Source organism: Carettochelys insculpta, chromosome 29 (genome assembly GCF_033958435.1).
Source record: "Carettochelys insculpta isolate YL-2023 chromosome 29, ASM3395843v1, whole genome shotgun sequence".
NCBI classification, from domain to species: domain Eukaryota; kingdom Metazoa; phylum Chordata; order Testudines; family Carettochelyidae; genus Carettochelys; species Carettochelys insculpta.
The window spans coordinates 510,402-530,354 of NC_134165.1; the positions used below are offsets into that span (position 1 = coordinate 510,402).

The 19,953-nt window shown below is 42.7% G+C and overlaps 1 protein-coding gene across 1 annotated transcript in view; it reads left to right on the plus strand.

Moving 5' to 3' along the window:
* The first annotated feature begins 2,293 nt into the window (after positions 1-2,293).
* Positions 2,294-19,953, plus strand: part of PIN1 (peptidylprolyl cis/trans isomerase, NIMA-interacting 1) — a 29,083-nt gene continuing 11,423 nt past the window's right edge. The window contains exons 1-2 of the mRNA XM_074980153.1: positions 2,294-2,383; positions 8,019-8,219. Coding sequence (XP_074836254.1) covers positions 2,326-2,383; positions 8,019-8,219 — 259 coding nt within the window. The 5' untranslated portion in view covers positions 2,294-2,325. The remainder of the gene's footprint in view (positions 2,384-8,018; positions 8,220-19,953) is intronic.

The window sequence follows — 19,953 nt, forward strand, 5'->3', positions numbered from 1 at the left end:
AAAATGATTACTTTTCCGAATATCCTTCTGAACCAGTTACCCCAGAAGAAAGAGAGTAACCAGAGTCTTAATAGAACTGGGATTTCTCACCCTAAAATTAACCATGAGACTACATTTCCCTCCCAAAGCATTGGAACCCAGAATTCCTATTCCTCTAACTACTCGACCCCATTCCCTCACATACACAGCTTGCAACCCACCAGTTCTGGCTCTCTGTTTAGACACAATTCCTCTTTATAAGATGGTTCTTACTGTAATTCAGAATCACTGATATGCTGTAATTTTTATTCTTTCCTCTAGAAGGCTGTAAAAATTCAGGGAGTGGGATACTGCATGGGAATTCTCTTCTGTAGAATCACTGAGTTGCTAACTCTTGTGGTTATTAATCCCATAATATTCTATGTCTTATTTAAAGGCCCAGTTGACTGGGGCCCTGTGATTACATGAGACCTTCAACTTTCAGTAAACAAAAATATGTCTAGCCCTCCTGCTTGCAGAATGCTAAAGGCTCAAACAAAGTCAAATCAACAAAACTTCATATTTATTTTTACAATCTCATTTTTGGCCAGCCTGGCTCAGGAATGCTTGAGATTGTTAATAATAAAGGGATTTTGTGAGCATGCAGGCCTGGATTGGGAGGGACGCTAAGGTAGACTCTGGCTAGCATGCTGTTTTGCCCTCTGCTGCCATAAGAGCAGAAATGCATCAGCAAGAGAATTTACAAAAAGCTACACGGTTTATAAGGGCGGTGCTCTGTGCAATGATTGGCAGCAGTTGCTAGTGCAGGGATGGGCTGCATCTGGCCTCCCCCTGTGGAGCAGGGTCAGGGGCTTGCCCTGCTCTGCATCTGCTGTGGCTGCCAAAAGCAGCAGCATGCCCCACCTTCTGGTGCCTATACCTAGGTGCAACCAGTGGACTTCCTGTGCTGTCCCCATCCCAAGGGTTGCCCCTTCAGCTCCTATGGGCAGGGAACATGGCCAGTGGGAGTTTTGGAAGCAGTGCCCATGGATGAGGAAGTGCCCTGAGCTCCCTCCTGGCAACTCTCCATAGAAGCCAGGAAACACAAGAATGTGCTGTTGCTTCTGGGAGCTCCTTGAGGTATGGGCCACCCAGAACCTGCACCCTTCCCTAATGTTAACCCCCTGCTCCAGTCTTTCAAACCCCAGTTCCAGCCCAGAGCTTCACAAGCTCTGTAACAGCAACAAAGGGTCCTGTGGCACCTTATAGACTAACAGAAAAGTTTTGAGCATGAGCTTTCGTGAGCACAGACTCACTTCATCAGATGCTGGACCAGCATCTGATGAAGTGAGTCTGCTCACGAAAGCTCATGCTCAAAACTTTTCTGTTAGTCTCTAAGGTGCCACAGGACCCTTCGTTGCTGTTACAGATCCAGACTAACACGGCTACCCCTCAGATACTTCACAGGCTCTGACTCTCTCACTCCAAGCTGGTGCCTTCACCCACTCCCCAGCCCCAATAATGTGAGCATTCATCACCCACCATACAATTTCTATAGCCTTTGTGCCAAAAAGTTTGCCCACCTGTGCAGTAGCAAGTCTAATGGACTAGCGTGGGTGGCCACTTGGTTTGCCACTTGTTACTCACTGACATGCCCCAGCCCAGGTAGCCTCCCCACAGCCTGGGCTCGCTGGGCTGAGACTGTCTGGGTTTCTCCAGGGCTCCCTGTCCCGTGGCTGAGTGGAGGGGACCCCATCAGCATCCCCTCCCCATGGTGACATCAAGGGCGTCCCCTGTGTCTGCCCTCACCTTCTCATGCTGGGAGTCCACAACCAGTCCCCATTCCTGGGACTAGTGTAACCCACACACCTGTGTGAGGTCACTCTCCCATGTAGTGGCACGTAGAGCAGCTCACAGAGAAAGAAGGCATGCTCTACAGCCGGGGCTGGGAGCCAGATGGTCTTTAGCTCAAGCTGTAGAGACGCCTGCGCTAAGCTCCAGAGGTCGCAGGTTCCAGTGTGCCTATGGGCAGTGACGGTCTCGGACACCCTCCTACCCCCCACGTGGCTTGACACAAGCGCGCCCAGCAGCCGCTGGCTGGGCACGGTGTTCGCTGATTGTCTCACTTGTCCTTTCTCGGCTCCCATCCCGTCACTCCGCAATCTCTTCCGGGATCATTGCGGTCTTTCTTCAGCAGCCAATCACTGGTCTTCTGAGCTAATGGAACACGGACTGCAGGGGGCGGGACTTATAGGTGTGATCCAATGGGAGCTAGCGGGGGCGGGGTCTCGACCTCCCTAGCGCCAATGGGAGGCAAAGGCGCCAGGCAGGCGGGGCGCGGCCGGGCGGGGCTGCGGCGGAGGGAAGATGGCGGAGGAGGAGAAGCTGCCCTCGGGCTGGGAGAAGCGCATGAGCCGCAGCTCAGGTACTGGGGGTCCCGGGGCTCTGGCTGGAGGCCGGGCCGGGGGCGCGCATGGGGGCAGCCTGTAGGGTGCGAGGCAGAGGGGGTGGGCGGGGCCTGTGGGAAGCTGAGGCCGAACGGGGCGCGGGCCGCGGGGAGCACGATCAGTGGGCGCGGGGCGGGCCAGGCTTGCGGCGGGCTTGGCAGTGCCGTGCAGGGCCGCCCCCAGGTGGGCGTCTTGGGGGCTGCAGTGTCTCGGTTCTCGTGGGATGCTTTGGGGAGGGCGCTGCGGGGAGTTGGGCGCTCCTGAGTGGGAAGAGGCCGGCGGGGGTCGGGCTCGCTGCTGCATCTACTGAGTGGAGTCGAAGTGGCTTTTATCAGCGGGGGCGGGAGCAGGCTGCGCTGCGCTGCGCTGCGCTGCGCTGCGCTGCGCTGCGAGAGGCAGGGGCTCGTCCCGCGCCCTCGGGTATGGGATCTTCCGGCCGAGGCGCAGACTCTGCAGGTTTGGTATTTGCTCGTCTTGTGGTGGAGGGGCGAGTCGGGAGGGAAAGTGGAAGTAGGGGCGGTGGTTTTATTGGCTGCAGGTCTCGATATGGATGTGGTAGATGGTAGAGTGTGTTTGCTCTGCGGTAGGATTAAGTGTGGAGCAATTCTTGATATCCAATATGTGAAGGGTTAAAAGCAAATCAGTTGCGTGGGATTTTGACGTGGCTCTTGTGTTCCAGACAGCTTTACCAGAATGCTGACAATTTCAGAGTAGCTGGTGTGCAATTGGAGGTTTGATCCCTGTGTCCAGTGAAGTAAAAACATAAGAACGGCCATACTGGGTCAGACCAAAGGTCCATCCAGCCCAGTATCCCGTCTGCTGACAGTGGCCAATGCCGGGTGCCCCAGAGAAGGAGAACAGAAGACAATGATCAAGTGATTTATCTCCTGCCGTCCATCTCCTGTCCTTGTCCTGAAGGCCAGGGCACCATACTTTACCCCTGGCTAATAGCCATTTATGGACCTAACCTGCAAAAATTTATTGAGCTCTTTCTTAAACCCTAATAGAGTCCTGGCCTTCACAGCCTCCTCCGGCAAGGAGTTCCACAGGTTGACTGTGCGCTGTGTGAAGAAAAAATTCCTTTTATTAGTTTTGAACCTACTACCCATCAATTTCATTTGGTGTCCTAGGGGTTCTTGTATTATGGGAAAAGGCAAATTAATTTTTCTATATTCACTTTCTCCACACCATTCATGATTTTATATACCTCTATCATATCGCCCCTCAATCGTGTCTTTTCCAGACTGAAAAGTCCCAGTCTCTCTAGCCTCTCCCCATATGGGACCCGTTCCAAACCCCTAATCATCTTAGTCGCCCTTTCCTGAACCTTTTCTAATGCCAATATATCTCTTTTGAGGTGAGGAGACCACATCTGCATGCAGTACTCAAGATGTGGGCGTACCATAGTTTTATACAGGGGAAGTATGATATCTTTTGTCTTCTTATCTATCTCTTTTTTAATAATTGCTAACATCCTATTTGCTTTACTAACTGCAACTGCACACTGCGTGGATGTCTTCAGAGAACTATCCACTATAACTCCAAGATCCCTTTCCTGATCTGTCGTAGTTAAATTTGACCCCATCACGTTGTACGTGTAGTTTGGGTTATTTTTTCCAATGTGCATTATCTTACACTTACCCACATTAAATTTCATTTGCCATTTTGCTGCCCAATTACTCAGTTTGCTGAGATCTTTTTGTAGTTCTTCACAATCCCTTTTGGTTTTGACTGTCCTGAACAACTTGGTGTCATCTGCAAACTTTGCCACCTCACTGGTTACCTCATTTTCTAGGTCATTGCTGAACAAGTTGAACAGGATCGGTCCCAGGACTGAGCCCTGGGGAACACAACTAGTTACCCCCCTCCATTGTGAAAATTTACCATTTATTCCAACTCTTTGTTTTCTGTCTTTTAACCAATTCCCGATCCATGAAAGGATCTTTCCTCCTATCCCATGACCGCCTAATTTACATAAAAGCCTTTGGTGTGGGACCGTGTCAAAGGCTTTCTGGAAATCTAGGTATATTATGTCCACTGGGTGCCCCTTGTCCGCATGTTTATTAATCCCTTCAAAGAATTCTAATAGATTAGTTAGACACGACTTCCCTCTGCAGAAACCATGCTGACTTTTGCCCAACAATTTGTGCTCTTCTACGTGCCTTGCAATTTTATTCTTTACTATTGTTTCTACTAATTTGCCTGGTACTGATGTTAGACTTATCGGTCTATAATTGCCAGGGTCTCCTCTAGAGCCTTTTTTGAATATTGGCGTTATATTGGCCGTCTTGCAGTCATTAGGTACCGAAGCGGATTTAAAGGATAGGTTACAAACCACTGTTAATAACTCCGCAATTTCACATTTGAGTTCTTTCAGAACCCTTGGGTGAATACCGTCTGGTCCTGGAGACTTGTTACTATTCAGCTTATCAATTAACTCCAAAACCTCCTCTAATGTCACTTCAATCTGGGAGAGTTCCTCAGATTTGTCACCTAAAAAGGCTGGCTCAGATTTAGGAACCTCTGTAACATCCTCAGTTGTGAAGACTGAAGCAAAGAAATCATTTAATCGCTCCGCAATGGCACTGTCTTCCTTGATCGCTCCTTTTATATCTTTATCGTCCAAGGGCCCCACTGCTTTTTTAGCGGGCTTCCTGCTTCTAATGTATTTAAAAAACATTTTACTATCATTTTTTGAATTTTTGGCTAGCTGTTCCTCAAAATCTTTTTTGGCTTTTCTTACTACATTATGACACTTAATTTGGGAGTGTCTGTGTTCCTTTCTATTCTCCTCACTAGGATTTGACTTCCACTTTTTAAAAGCTGCCCTTTTCTCTCTCACTGCCTTTTTAACATGGCTGTTAAGCCATGGTGGTTCTTTGTTAGGTCTCTTACTGTGTTTTTTTATTTGGGGTATACATTTAAGTTGGGCCTCTAGCATGGTGTCTTTAAACAGTTTCCATGCAGCTTCCAGGGATTTTAGTTTAGTTACTCTACCTTTTAGTTTCTGTTTAACTAGCTTCCTCATGTTAGTGTAATTCCCCTTTTTGAAATTAAATGCTGGAGTGTTTGACCGCTGCGGTGTTCTTCCCAACACAGGAATATTGAAAATTATTATATTGTGGTCACTATTTCCAAGCGGTCCAGTAACAGTTACCTCTTGGACCAGATCCTGCGTTCCAGTCAGGACTAGATCGAGAATTGACTCTCCCCTTGTGGGTTCCTGTACTAGCTGCTCCAAGAAGCAGTCATTTAAGGCATCAAGAAGTTTAATCTCTGAATCCCGTCCTGAGGTGACATGTACCCAATCAATATGGGGATAATTGAAATCTCCTATTATTACTGTGTTTTTTATTTTGATAGCCTCTCTAATCTCCCTTAACATTTCAGCATCACTGTCACTGTCCTGGTTAGGTGGTCGGTAATATATTCCTAATGCCATATTTATATTAGAGGAATGTATTGTTATCCATAATGATTCTATGGAACATTTTGATTCCTTTAGGATTTTTGCTTCATTTCATTCTATATTATCCTTCACATATAGTACCACTCCGCCACCCACACGACCTGTTCTGTCTTTCCGATATAATTTATATCCCGGTATGATAGTGTCCCACTGATTGTCCTCATTCCACCATGTTTCTGTGATGCCTATTATGTCAACTTCCTCCTTTTGATATGAGGTACTCCAGTTCACCCATCTTATTAGACAGACTCTTAGCATTTGTGTAAAAGCACTTTAAAGAACTACCACTATTTATACGTCCGCCTTTCACGGACGCGTTGGATTTTTTTTATATGCGATTGTTTCGCATTTGATCCTGCCCATATATTATTTCCCATGTTCCCTATCTGACTAACTTCTAGGGAATCCCTATCTATAGAGCCTCATGTAAGAGAAGTCTCCGTCCGATGCAGGTGCTCCCCTGCACCAATCGGCTTTCCCCCACCTCTTAGTTTAAAAACTGCTCTATGACCTTTTTAATGTTTAATGCCAGTGAATGGGCATTTGCTGTATAGCATTCATCACCATGGTCTGTGCCTGACAGTCATAGTCTTCTCCAGAGTATTGTGCATATGATTTGGTGGTTGGAAATCTTTTGCTCTTAACGGGTTAGGGAGGGAGGTTAATGATGGAGAAGATCGGTGTGGCTGGAGAAAATTGCTGCAAGTGCAGGTATGAGTGGCTTCCATCTTGGAGGGCAGAAGTATGAATCATCTCCAGGTTACAGTAGTAGTTGACATAGCTTTACAGCAGGGTTCCCCCTGTCCTTCAGGATAATTTTGCTGCTTATTTTAAAGAGCAGTTAGGGTTGATTTTGGTTGGGATGTGTGTTTTGTTAGTACTAGCAACCAAAGATGTGTCCTGCATCAAGGCTTCAGTGATTGTGTGCTCTGGGCATTGCACAAAGACAAGCCTTCATGCTCAGTTTTCTAATTGCAATATCATAGAATTATAGGACTGGAAGGGGCTTTAAGAATTCATGTAGTGCACTCATGGCAGGACTAAATATTAGGTAGACCAATATTATCTAGACCAGTGGTTCCCATCCTTTTCACTAGTATGGACCCCAAATCACCGCCCCCAAACTGTTTGCAAACCCCCATCAAAGCCAGTTCCATTTTCTATGATGTTTATTTCCTGTATTTTTTTTCCACGGACCCTTTGCATTACTTGTGTGGACCCCATATTTGGAACCACTGATTTAGACCATCCCTGACAGGTGTCTATCCTGTTCTTTAGAACTTCCCATTATAGAAATTTCACATCCTCTCTAGGCAATTTTATTCCAGTGCTTAACCAGGCTGACAGGAAGTTTTTCCTAATGTCCAGTTTGAGCTCATTACTTTTTTGTCCTATACTTAGAATTAAGAAAAACATTTTTTCTTCCATCTTGTAACAACCTCTTACATGCTTGAAAACTGTTCTGTCTCCAAACAAACCCAATTTTTTCTATCTTACCTCATAGTCATGCTTTCTGGATCTTAATTTTTGTTGCTCTTCTTGTAACTTTTTTCAGTTTATCAACATCTTCCCTGAAATCTCATAATTATGCAGTGTTTGTAACGTATGAGTCACCGATATTTTGGCCTTTCATCCTTTCTGATTAACGATTTCACCATGCTTTATTTTAACATATATGCAGGGATAAATAATCTATTTCCAGATCTGAAGAAGTGGGTTTGCCCCATGAAAGCTCATCACCTAACAAATTATTTTGTTAGCTTTTAAAATGTGACATGACTACTTTTTTTAGTTTTGACATGGACTTCAGTGAAAACTGGATCAGGGTTGAGCTGGAAAGGCAGTTGATGTCAAGAGGCTGGATGAGAATGGATGGCCTGTTGTGCTCATGCCACCTTTTTATTTTTCATTAGAAAAGATTGTTAGAGAGGAGAATCTTAACAGTTGTGTTAGATAGCTGCAGCATTCTCTATTATGGGATATTGACTGTTTCTGTAGCGATTCTGCTTTGAGCTGACGTCCACATTTTCTCACTTACTTGGAGAAATCTAGAGTCTTGTATATTTGCTGAGATAAGCCGGAAGTTAGTGTTGTGTGTCTAAAAGAAACTTAATGTGTAATCCTCTCCTTCCTTTTATTTGTAGGCCGTGTGTATTACTTCAACCACATTACAAATGCAAGCCAATGGGAGCGCCCCACTGGTGGTGGGAAAAATGGCCAAGGAGAGCCTGCCAAAGTGCGCTGTTCACACCTCTTGGTGAAGCACAACCAATCCAGAAGACCATCATCATGGAGGCAGGAGAAGATCACACGGAGCAAAGATGAGGCACTGGAGCTTATAAATGGCAAGTAAAAGGAGGAGAGAGGTTAATAGTAGTAAAGGGTAAAGTTATGTTAAGCAAACACTTAGAGAGAAATGACTTATTAGTTGCATGAACTCCGTAAGACAAAGTTTTTGAGCCAAGTGGCTTAAGCATGGACTTTCTTATAGCACAACCACATGGGGAGTCAATTATGCTGTGTGATGCACTGACCCTAATTAAATTACTTAAGAGGATCCATTCCTTCCCCATCCACTCTGCATTTTTGTAATGTCATGTCAGACAGGCATTTGTATTTTGTTTGTAAATATGTATATAATTTTTATATTAAAAATAAAACAATTATTTGAAGCTAAAACTAAATGTTCCTTAAACATCTTACTTTTTCTATGTTTAAGCTTCCATTTGACTATTTGCTCTAACATGCTTTCTGTAAATTCTGATTACTCTGTGACTGACATATGTATAAACATTTTCATGTCGATGTTCACATATCCTGCTCAGGTGAGCCCCAAAACATACATTTCCTAGCACAGTCAGCTCCCACACTGGAGTAATGGAATCCTAGGTCTTTCCTGAAGACTGTTGTGACAAGTCATGGCATGTATTGTCCTTTGCAGTGCTGGCAGTAGCTTTTAACTGGGATGCTGCTTAATGAAGTTTGGTCTTGGGGACTGAGCATGGGCATTGGGGTCTAGAGATGGGGTTCTCGGCTTCTCCATTGACTCTCCTTTTGCTTTGGGATCAAGCTAGGCAGGGCCTGGGGGTGAAGTCGGTGTGAGTCTTCCTAATGGCTTTGGATCAGCAATTTAACATGTTTCCAGTTTATAAAATAGTCTGACCTACCTCACAGGGGTGTTGTGAGGGCTAACCTTTTGTAAAGTGCTTTGAAGCTGTAAAGCACTGGTGTTGCTGCATGCTGTTACATTATTGTAAAGTTTCTTGTTGCTTTTGGGTGGCTCAGAAATGAGGTTTTACACACAATAGTCTTGATCGTATTTCAATTAAAAAAAAAAAAAGTCTTTGTGGGAGAAGATCACCCCACCAAATACCATGTAGCTCTGAAGCCAAACAGGGTAGTAACCAGCAGGTGGTGCCCAGTGTGTTTTGAAAGTGATACTGAATTAACTGCCAACAGTGCTAGCACCTATTCAGGAAAATCTCCTCTGAGACCATTTGCGAGTTAGGTTAATTGATGGGTAAAAGGTATAATAAAGCAGATGTTTTGCATTGCAGTGTGTGAAGGGTGTTACTGGGGAGTTGATTAGAACCATGCCCATGGAAATGAGAATTTTATTAAAGAAAAAAAAAAAAAACTTGAAATGCTTGGTAGCCAGGCTGCACATAGGAATTGATTCTGGCAGATTTACTAGTATCTTAGGGTGAAATTCAACTCTGTGCAAGGAACTGTGCATTGCCAAAATCCCATAAACCCCTAGTCTAAAGACTGCAGTAGGACCTAGGCCTTGTGCTGCCCCCCTGTACTGAGGTGAGGCCTAGGTCTTGTATGCTCCTTGCATTGGGGTGGGGGGGCGCAATTTTGCACCACACCAAATAACTGAAAATTGACACTTTGGGTAAGCAGAGTCCTACCACACTGCAGCCTGACTGGGGCCCAATGGAATAATCCAGAGAGAGGGAAAGTGCAGGACTGCAACACCAGGAGAGCCTGCCTGTTTCTGGACCTGGGTGCACTAGTTGTTTGGTGCATAGGTAGAATCGAGTAATGAGGAGGATTGGCTAAATGGGGTTGTACTATACAGGAAGCAAAAGTGCTGTTGCCATTTATAGAGCAGGTATTCATAAACTTGGGCCCAAGTGAGAATAAATTTTAGAGGAAAAGTTCTCTTGAACTGTTACCAAAGTGGTATTTCAGACTCGTATAGCCAGTTAGACATTTTTGCTATTAGAAGAAGCCTCCCCCAATTAGAAGCTGAGCTAGCAGTCTTGCGAATAAATAAATGTCATCTTTATAACTTGGTTTGAGTGCCCTCCTTTACTCAGACACAACAGGTTTTCAACATTCAGTAACGTCATAGAGGGGCTTTTTAATCTTGTTCTAGATGAGATTGAGCTGTAGGTTGTTTTGTAAGTGCTAGACTGAAGAAGTACAGAGTTGACAGCCCTGGAGACTAAAGTCCTCTCACTATCAGATAATTTTAACATTTAACAATCCTCTTTCTTGTCTGGCATCTGAAGACAAGAGATGTGATTAAAACTTATTTGGTATAAGTGTCCTGCTGTGTTCTTGATTAAAGGCCATTAGGGATTCTTTATTCATCATATGATCATTGTACTTTTGCCTCTTGCGAATGAAATGCCATGATCAAAAAAAATCTGTCAGCACTGCCATCCTTGATAAACCCTATTCCGTAGAAAGGTCACAGGGAACACCCTCTTGTATAATTTTCCTATGTAGATTGTCTTCATTTTCTTTACTCCGTGAAGGTGAGATGATATACTGATACTGTTGACTTGGAAAAATCTAATCCGGTATTATCATCATAAAAATGACCAAAAAAAAATAGGGTTTTTTGAACCCTAAAGAATGTATTGTGTGAACGCACAGCCTAACTCCGCTCCATTTTCTGACAAATAAGTATAATTGAATTTCTCTGAGCAGATGTACTGTACCTGGTGATCGTAATTATAGCACGGAATCTCTTAAGTAGCTCTCTCGGGGGGCATTTGTTCAACAGACATAGCACCACACAGTCTTACGCTTTATTTACGAAGGTGTTATGCCTCTGATATTTCCTTCAGAATCTTTAACTCTGGAATTAATGTTTTATGCAGTATAAGCCTGCAAGTGGAATTTGTTTAAGGAAAATGCTTTGTTATATTCTCCTCTTCTTAAGGAACTTGCTAAAGGTTAGCGTTTTAGATAGACAAACTTTGGTTTTGGACTTTTTTTACTTATGACTCTCTTTCCAGTAGTAAGGAAACTAGACTTGAAGATAGGTAGAGTTGATCAGCAATTTTTAACTAAAGCAGCATTGCAAAACCTTACACCATTACAAAAGTTACAAGGGGTGGAGAAAACGTAATGTTAAATTAGTTTTCACTATAATCCTGGCATTTTTATTTGTATTATAGCAGTGCTTGGCTGCACTGTGCCTGGCTTAGGACAAATACATAGCACAAGTTGGTACCTGTATTGAAGAGCTTGATTGCCTTAGACAAGACAGAGCTGGTGGAAGGAAGGGTAATTAATCTTATTGGAGACAGTGATCTGAGGCACAGGGAGTAAGTATTGTGCCCGGAGATGCACACCAAATCTATGGCAGAACAAGGAGCTGGCATTGGTTCAGTGCTCATCTAGCCCAGGGGTCTGCAACAGGCAGGTCTTCTCGCTTCCCTTCCTTCTCACAGAGAGAGAGAGAGAGAGAGAGAGAGAGAGAAGTTCGCAAGTGAAAGTCAGGAAGACAGTGGTACAAACACACTTGTAAAGTGCAAGGAAATATAATATGTAAAGTTTGTGAATGTCCTGCAGTAAACATGTATCGCATTACCGATCGTGTGTGTGTGCATTGTTCTTAAACTAGGGGTTACAGAAGCTATGATTTGATGTTTATTGAGGACCATCTCATAGTCACATGCATTGTGGCTCTTGAATTATTGTTGGTTTTGTTTTTTTTTGTTCTGTTTTGTTTTTTTTACAGATTTGGAAAAAGATGTCTGCTCTTGATATTTTTGTTGCTGACCCCTGATCTAGACAGTTGGCAAGTACACGGTGTGCTTGGACTAGTAAACGGTCCTACATTTAGCAGAGCTATAACAACTAAATTATTTAGCCTCACTTTATGATCTTGTGAAATTCACTCTGACAAGTTAATTCTTCAGGAGCTGTTAATAGCATGAAGATCATGGTACAAACTGACAACTCCATATGACTCTTCCTTAACTTAGATGGCTTTATTTTTTCAATATGTGCGCCTTAAGGTTGAACCTTCTTGCACTTGTTGGTGCAACAGGAGGTAACATAACAGTTACTGGCAGGGTTACTATGACATTTGGAAGCAAGCATGCACTTAAGGTGATGCAAATATGTAGTTTGGATGAAAGCTGTATTTTGATAGCAAATGTATTGTGTAAATATGCTGTTTACACTTGGCTGGAGCAGCTTAGTTTAATTAGATAAATAGTATTCCTTTTTTCCACTGTGGAGTGGGCTACATAAGTGCTGTGAAAACAAATTGTCTTCTGCCTTGAGGCACCAGAGACACACAAAACTCTTTTGGAGTAAATGGCTTATTATAATCATGATTAATTTTTCTCAAATTACAGAACTGATTCACAACTCCCTCAGGCTACATCTATACTAGAGTTTTGTAAGCAAAACTAGGGTTTTGAAGACAAAACTTCTGGAGCATCTACACACACAATACATTTTTGTCAACAGAAACTGTCAGCCAAAAAAGCCATGTACATGGTTCATAGGGCGCCCTTTTGTCAACAGTGCAGATCAAAAGATCAGTCCGCTTTTATGTGCAGATATGATCTGTCAACAGAAGTTTTGTCAACATCTCTTCCGACAGTAACTTCTGTAGACATACTTCTCGTGTAGACGTAGCCTCAGGGTAATCTCTGTCCCCTCTCCACCTCTAAGGAGTCAATGAAATAGGGGTGATAAATATGCATACCCCTTCAATTTAGCAGTCCTGCTCCTGCAGCCGCTTGTCTTTGTATTAAAGCACATCATTGCATTTATTCCTCGAAAAGAATATAAACTACCATGGTGCCCAAAATATAGTCACAGGGCCGTGGTCAGTCAGTCCCCATTCTTCCTCTCTCTGTCGCTGGCAGCTTTCCCACAGACTGGTTCTGAGGTTAGTTCTAGTCCACCTGGAGATGCAGGAACAATTCTCTACAGAGTTCAATTTTTTGCATAATTACACAGATATACGTACCTATGACTACCTCTCTGCTACACAGATATAGAGTACTGAACATTACTTCAGCTGAAGGGATCCAATTGATTGAACTTCAAGAAGAAAAAATGTGCCCTGGATGGGGAAATCCCAAGTATTTGAAGAAATAAAGAACAGTGTATTATGCTCTGTTTCAATCAGAAGGCTCTGTACTAAGAGATGCTTGAATGAAGTCTGCTGTTTGACAGATTTCTTTCACTTAAAAACCATCATGTCTTCTTCCAGTCCCTAAAAATAGATGCTGCTTAGCCAAGCAGAACACTGAGTCATACTGGCTTAAGACAAAATCATCCATATATTTTTGTCACTAGTTGTGTCACCAAAATCAGACAATGTCTTGGAGAATCATTGAGATGTCACTATTTATCAGTGACTGGTTTAGGCTACTGGTCTTAAGTTTTGTTTGTCTAGTCTCTTCATGGCATGTTTGCTTACTGCAACATCTCAGCCAAGTCTAGAATTGCCACAAGTCTTTGTGTTTAGTTCTGGGGTTTGGAGGAAGAAGCTCCTCTGCTTCCCCTCTCTGAGCACAGGCAGGCCCCTGTGTCCTTGCCGTGAGAGGTGGATGTTGCATATGCCTAACACTTACCATTCTAACAAGGTGTTTAATACTGAGTGAAACCAGCACAGACACATCTCTGAATGCTATTGGACCAGCTGTACAAGGCAGCAATCACTACAACTGCAATAGGAATACTGCATCCCTTTCCACAAGCTCACTCCTAGTGACTCTTGGGTTTTTGCTTTTCTCTTCATGGGTGATGCTGTCAACATGAGTTTTCATATTTGACGCTTTGCATGTCTCAGTTGTTGCTTAGTTTTTGCTTTTGCTGCTACACAAGTTGCTGCTATTTTTAAGCTTCTCTGTTCCCTTCTGATTGCCTTGCTCTCTCCCACTCTTACTGGTTTACCTTTCGCCCATGACTGTGCGTGCGCGCGCGCGCATGCCAGATGGATCAAAGAAGTGCCTGTACAGGTTGGAGCTAGCTGTTGGGGGGCTATTCCATTTGTTCATGAAGGAGCATTTCTGGATCCATAGGAGTGTGTGGAAGCAAAACTTTTTTATCCTCTCAAACTTTGGGGATAAAAACTTGTACTTGTCCATGTACAGCAAAGAACTACAGCTTAAAATATGTCCAAATGTCCATCTTTCAGCATATGCATGCTCTTGCTTGGTTTAGAGTGCCCAAATGATAAAAGGCTCAGTTACCCCAGTATGGCTTATGAGCTTCTGAAACTAGGACAGTTATTGACTTCAGATTAAACAGTTTCCTTTTCTTGTGTCCTTTTCCCAGAGTGCTTCAGGAGAACCTCAGCCATTGCTGTATGTATGGAAAGTCTAACTTTCACACTTAGCCTGCCTTCTGGTCCCAAGACCTAGCAGGGTTTCATTGAGAGGATGTTTGCACCAATAATGGCTAGACCAAGCACAGTCTTTCCTTTTTCATAACATTTACTGTGTCCCGACTTTCTCTTTGAAGATGGAAGACTGGGCATCAGGAGAGCAACAAAGCTTGACTGACTTTGAAAGACACTTCAGATGCTCTCCCTGACCTTTGTTTGGGGCACTGGCATGCTCCCCAGACTACACTTGAACTTAAATAGGTTGTAACACCACCTTTGAGAGATGTACACCTACAGTGTGCCTCAGAAGAGGCATGCAGGGAAAATTAGTCTTGGGAGAACTAGAACCCTGCTCTGCCACTGATTTTTTTTCTGACCTTGGTCAATTCAGTTTACCCTCTGACTCCGCCTCATGCTCTTTTGTCTGTACAGACTGTAAGCTCTTTGGCGCAGGGCTTCACTCACTATGTGGTACAGTTGCTAGCTGAAGAGGGCCCTGATTTAGTGTTCTAGTTGCTATTGTAACAAATACTCATCTGTTAATAGTGCTGCTGTTTAAGTTTAGATCATTGTCTAAAAATAGCATATACTTATAGTACTGTGACCAAATCACAACCAGGGTGGCTGTAACACTTATTTGAAGGATGTAAATGTGGAAGGGAGACAGAAACTGACTGGGCGGGTACAGGATACCAAAGGAAAAGGAGTTGGTGTTTTGTAATGGCTGAGGTGTATGTATTCTCATTGTGGTACTTGTATGGACCCCCCCCACCCATCCAGAGTCTTTGAGCACCTTGTAAGCTTTACTACTTGCAAGCCCCCAAGAAGGAGGGCAGTGCAACTTACATATCTAAATACCTTTGGACAGTTGGGCCAGGTCATGCAGGGAGCCTGAAGAAGAGCAAACAGTTGAATCTTAACCATCCTTCTGTCATCTTGTGCACTGGTCTTCCCAGCAGAAATGGTGGCAGCCTATTTCTTTGAGTCTGTGAAACCTCTACAGGAGCTGGGAAGCATACAGTGCAGGGAATGCTCTCTGCTTGGGTTGGAGGGAAATACTAGACTGGGCTTGAGAGAGAATTTCTCCATCTAATGGCTCTAATTCCAGTAAAACTAAAACACTGAAACAAATGCTAGCAGTTTAACTTCCGAGTCTTAGGTAGCAGAGGGAAGAACTAATGGTCCTGCTAAACCAGAATCCTGTCATCCAACAGTGGCCGATGCCAGGTGCCACAGAAGGAATGAATAGAACAAGCAATTAGAGTGGCCTGTTCTCCTTGTCTCTATTCCCAGGTTTTGGCTGTCACAAGCTAGGGGCACCTGGAGTATGCTGTAGTATCCCTGACCATCTTGGCTAACAGCTATTGATGGACCTATCCTCCATGAACTTATCACATTTTTTTTAAACTCCAAATCCTGCATAGTGCTTTACTCCAAAGCCGAACTGATCTCCATAAGCCACCAAGAACCAGGGTGAATAAATATCAATGATGATTTAATTAAAAATAATCAATAAAATACTAAATTCTAATTTAAAAGTATCACGTTACAATTAATTCTCATCATCATATGCTAAATCTACCCTTAACAGTTGCAGTTATTTAATGATTTGAGATCAGGTAGCTAGGCTGGACAGACTAGCTTCTTAAAATTCTGAGTTTTCAGTTTGTTTCTCATCAGGCTAAAGTTACATGTAAAGAAAGATACAGGTTGGGTAGGATTGTTTTTGTTCTGTGCTCATGTGGTGGTGGAGCTGGGCCAAGCAAAGCAGAGGAGTTTAGTTAAGACACTATCTTAAAGATGGAAACAATACATAGAAAGGAATAGTGGAGTGTACTGGAAAGAAAAAGGGAAAACATTATTCAGTGCACACATCTTACTATATTTCCCCACCCTTTTGCCATAGCAAATCTGTCACAGCTTCTGGGCATGAAACAGACCCTTTCTGGGAATACTTTGGAAAATATTTTTCCTTTTGGGTGAAGGAAAATATATCAAGTGTAAACAGTGAATGGGGGAGATGCAGGGCCTAGTTGCAAGAATGAAACATCGTAAGGAAAACTGCTTAGCAGAAGAAAACAATGTGGATGAACATGTGGACGTGTTACAGAACAATGTGGATCAACTGGTTAGTAACTTGAAGAATGATGCATTGCTGTGTGAATTATTTAAGATTCTCTGTCTTTTAGTAAACGTGCAATTTAACGAGTAAATTCCCAAGCTGTTTGCTGTGTTGAAGATTCCTAGAAAAAAAATTTTTTTAGCTTAGCTAATCCTTATGGCTTGTTTAATTAGCTAACTAGATTGAGAATCTCCTAAGCATGCAGTACAGAAAGCTGCAGAGAGACATTCTCTGAATATCACTTTCTTCTTTTATATTACGTAATGTCCCTTATTTGGGAAGATTGTGGCCACAATGTTGATGCCATAAATCTCTTCCCTATTTTACTTCAGCCTAATCCAATTTTTCAAGGGAACCCCATCCTAAACTTTGTTTTTGTTTTTGTTTGCTTTAAGAGAAAAGTACCAGTGAGTTCAATGGGGCTTACTCCAAAATTAAGTATTCTCTAAGTGCTTTCAGTCTTAGGTAATTTGGAATTGGGTCTGTGCCCTTACTGGGGTGGTAGGGGGCACGAGGGAAGAATAATTTTGAATAGTTATTCTCATTCTAGTATTCAGTTATTTCTGAATTTTGTTTTGGGGTCCCTTTTAAGTATAAGAGGATTTGACTGTTCCGTTCTGACTGCTTAGCTGCAACAACTTCAGAGTCATGTGTCAGTACTTGTTGCAGCAGTGCTGCAACTAAATGTATTTGATAACAAAGTATTATCAAGCAAAAGATTTCAATCATCCAGTAAAATAACCACAATAGATGGGTTTGTAATAAGGACCAGCCATTAAGGTCTCATAGGTCATTTGGTTCACTTATGTCACAAATTCTCCTTTTTGCATTTACAATAAACACTTTTTTGACATGGTTTAATCCTAGTGACTAGGCTACAGTCCACCTGGTAGAGCAGACATTGGGAGGTTGCTAGATACAGAGTATGAATCACAGAATACTAGAACTGGAAGGGACCTCAGGAAGTCAGGTCAAGTCCAGTCCTCGGGCCCTCATGGCAGGACCAAGCACTATCTGTTTGTCTAAACTGTTCTTAAATATCTCCAGTGATCAAGAATCTACAACCCACTCTCGACAATCTATACTGGTAAATAACCACCCTGACAGCTGAGAAATTTTTGCTAGTGTACAATGTACACCTTCTTTGCTGCAATTTAAGCTCATTGTTTCTTGTCCTATTTTCAGAGGCTAATGAGAATAATTTTTGTACCTCCTCTTTGTAACATTCTTTTTAGATACTTGAAAGCTGCCATCATATCCTCTTTCAGCCTTCTCTTTTTCAAAGTAAACAAATCCAATTCTTTTAATCTTCTCTAGGAGGAACTTGAACAGTGTGGAAGAAATACTACGGGGAAACTTGGCAGGTTAAGCTTTGATGCGGGGGGGGAAGTTGTGATAAACCGTGCACAAAAATCCCACTGTCACATGTATCGTTTTGACACAGACCACTGTAAATGTCCCAAAGATGAGAAGATACTTAGAATTGGAAATATGTTCCTTAGTAACATATGGCTGCAGTGCGCATTTAGTGCCTCTTTTAGCCAAAGACTTAAGTGTGTCTTCAGTGTTTTCTTTTATTCCTGATGAAGTTGCAAAATACTTCTGTAACAACCATTTTGCTTCACTGAAGAGAGCAGAAGCATCCAAACTAATTCTTCTGGAAGATATGCGATGGAATTCTATGGTCAATTCTTTTGAACAGTTTATAAGTCTCATCTCATTTCTTTGTGAAGAAAACCGTGATTAAATAGATGGAAGTATCTCATTGAAAGTATCTAACACTGGATTAAAAAGGAATGTAGAAGATATTCTCAATATGCTGAAAGCTATATACCTAGCCTTAAACATCAGCGATTGCTGTCAAAATTTGGAAGACATTTCAAGAGACGTTGATGAGAGATACTTCATCAGAGACCTAACTGCAGGCCACATAGATCGAAATGGGTTAAGCATCAACCCCACTGCATTTTCTTATGTGCTTTCTCCACCTCAGTTATAAAACTGCGGCCTAGCTTCTGGAGAAGATGCTGCCATCATGGGCATCTCAAAATCATCCCTGGGATATGCGAATCATAATACATTTCAGGGCTGAAGCCAAAACTGTTTAATCAGTCCATGTTTACTGATAATACAAATAAAGTCATTCCCTTGAATTTCTGGAAATCATTAGCCATGCATCTTGAAACAGAGTTCCTTCAGTTGCAAAGCCAACTTCTCACAACAGTAGCTTCCTCTGCAGGCGCAGAGAATATTTTCATTGTTTGGCCTTATTCACTCAAAGCTAAGATATCATCTGGGAGTTGAAAAAGTAGGAAAGTTCATGTTTGTTTGTGAATCAAAGTGACAGTGGGAGTGTAGCAGGTGAGCTAGCTGTAGAAGTTTTAATGACACTGTATTTTTAGTATTGTGATGGCAGTTAGAATTGTTTAATTTGAAAATTTAAAAAAAAAAAGTTTAGGGATTCGCCATCAACTAGCAAGTCAGGTGACTGCTGCAATTGCAAATGTGAAACTTAGGTAATGGAGAGAGCTTTGGTAGTCTGTTTTCTATCAAAACAAAAAAGCAGTCCTGTACCACTTTAAAGACCTAACAAAATAATTTATTAGGCGATGAGCTTTCGAGGGACAGACACACTTCTTCAGATCTATAGTCTTACCTGAATAGACTCAATATATAAGGCACAGAGGTCCAAAAATATTTATCAAGGTTGACACATCAGAAAAATTCATCACTTTTCATCAGTTTTTCTGATTTGTCAACATTGATAATTTTTGGACCTTTGTGCTTGATATATTGAGTCTGTTCTGGTAAGGCTATAGATCTGAAGAAGTGGGTCTGTCTCAAAAGCTCATCACCTGACAAAATAAATTATTAGGTCTTCTAAAGTGCTACAGGACTACTTGGGTAATAGTTACTATTTAGTTTAATAGAATATTTGTGTGTGTGGTGGTGGTGGTAGTAGTAGTAGTAGTTTGTACCATTTTTGAAGGAACTGCTACTGCATCTGAAGCTTAACACAGGTGCAAAGAGCAGTATTCCCTCTAATTTTTTCCACCTCTGAACAGTATTATTTTTTTTAATTGCACAAGTGTGGAGGTGATATGCAATACATCATCTTCCTATTGATCCACACAACAAAATTCAGTTGTAGGGATGGGGCAAGGGGTTTTGAATGTGGAAGGGGGCTCAGGCCTATGGCAGAGGTTGGGGTGCCCAGAGTGTGATGACGCTGGTTAAGTGTGTGGGCTCTAGGGTGTGGCTCGAGTTGAGGGACTCAAGGTTGGGATGCAAGGGCCATAGCTTGGGTGCAGACTCTGTGGTGGAGCTAGACCTGGGAGATTTGGGGTGCAGGAGGGGGCAC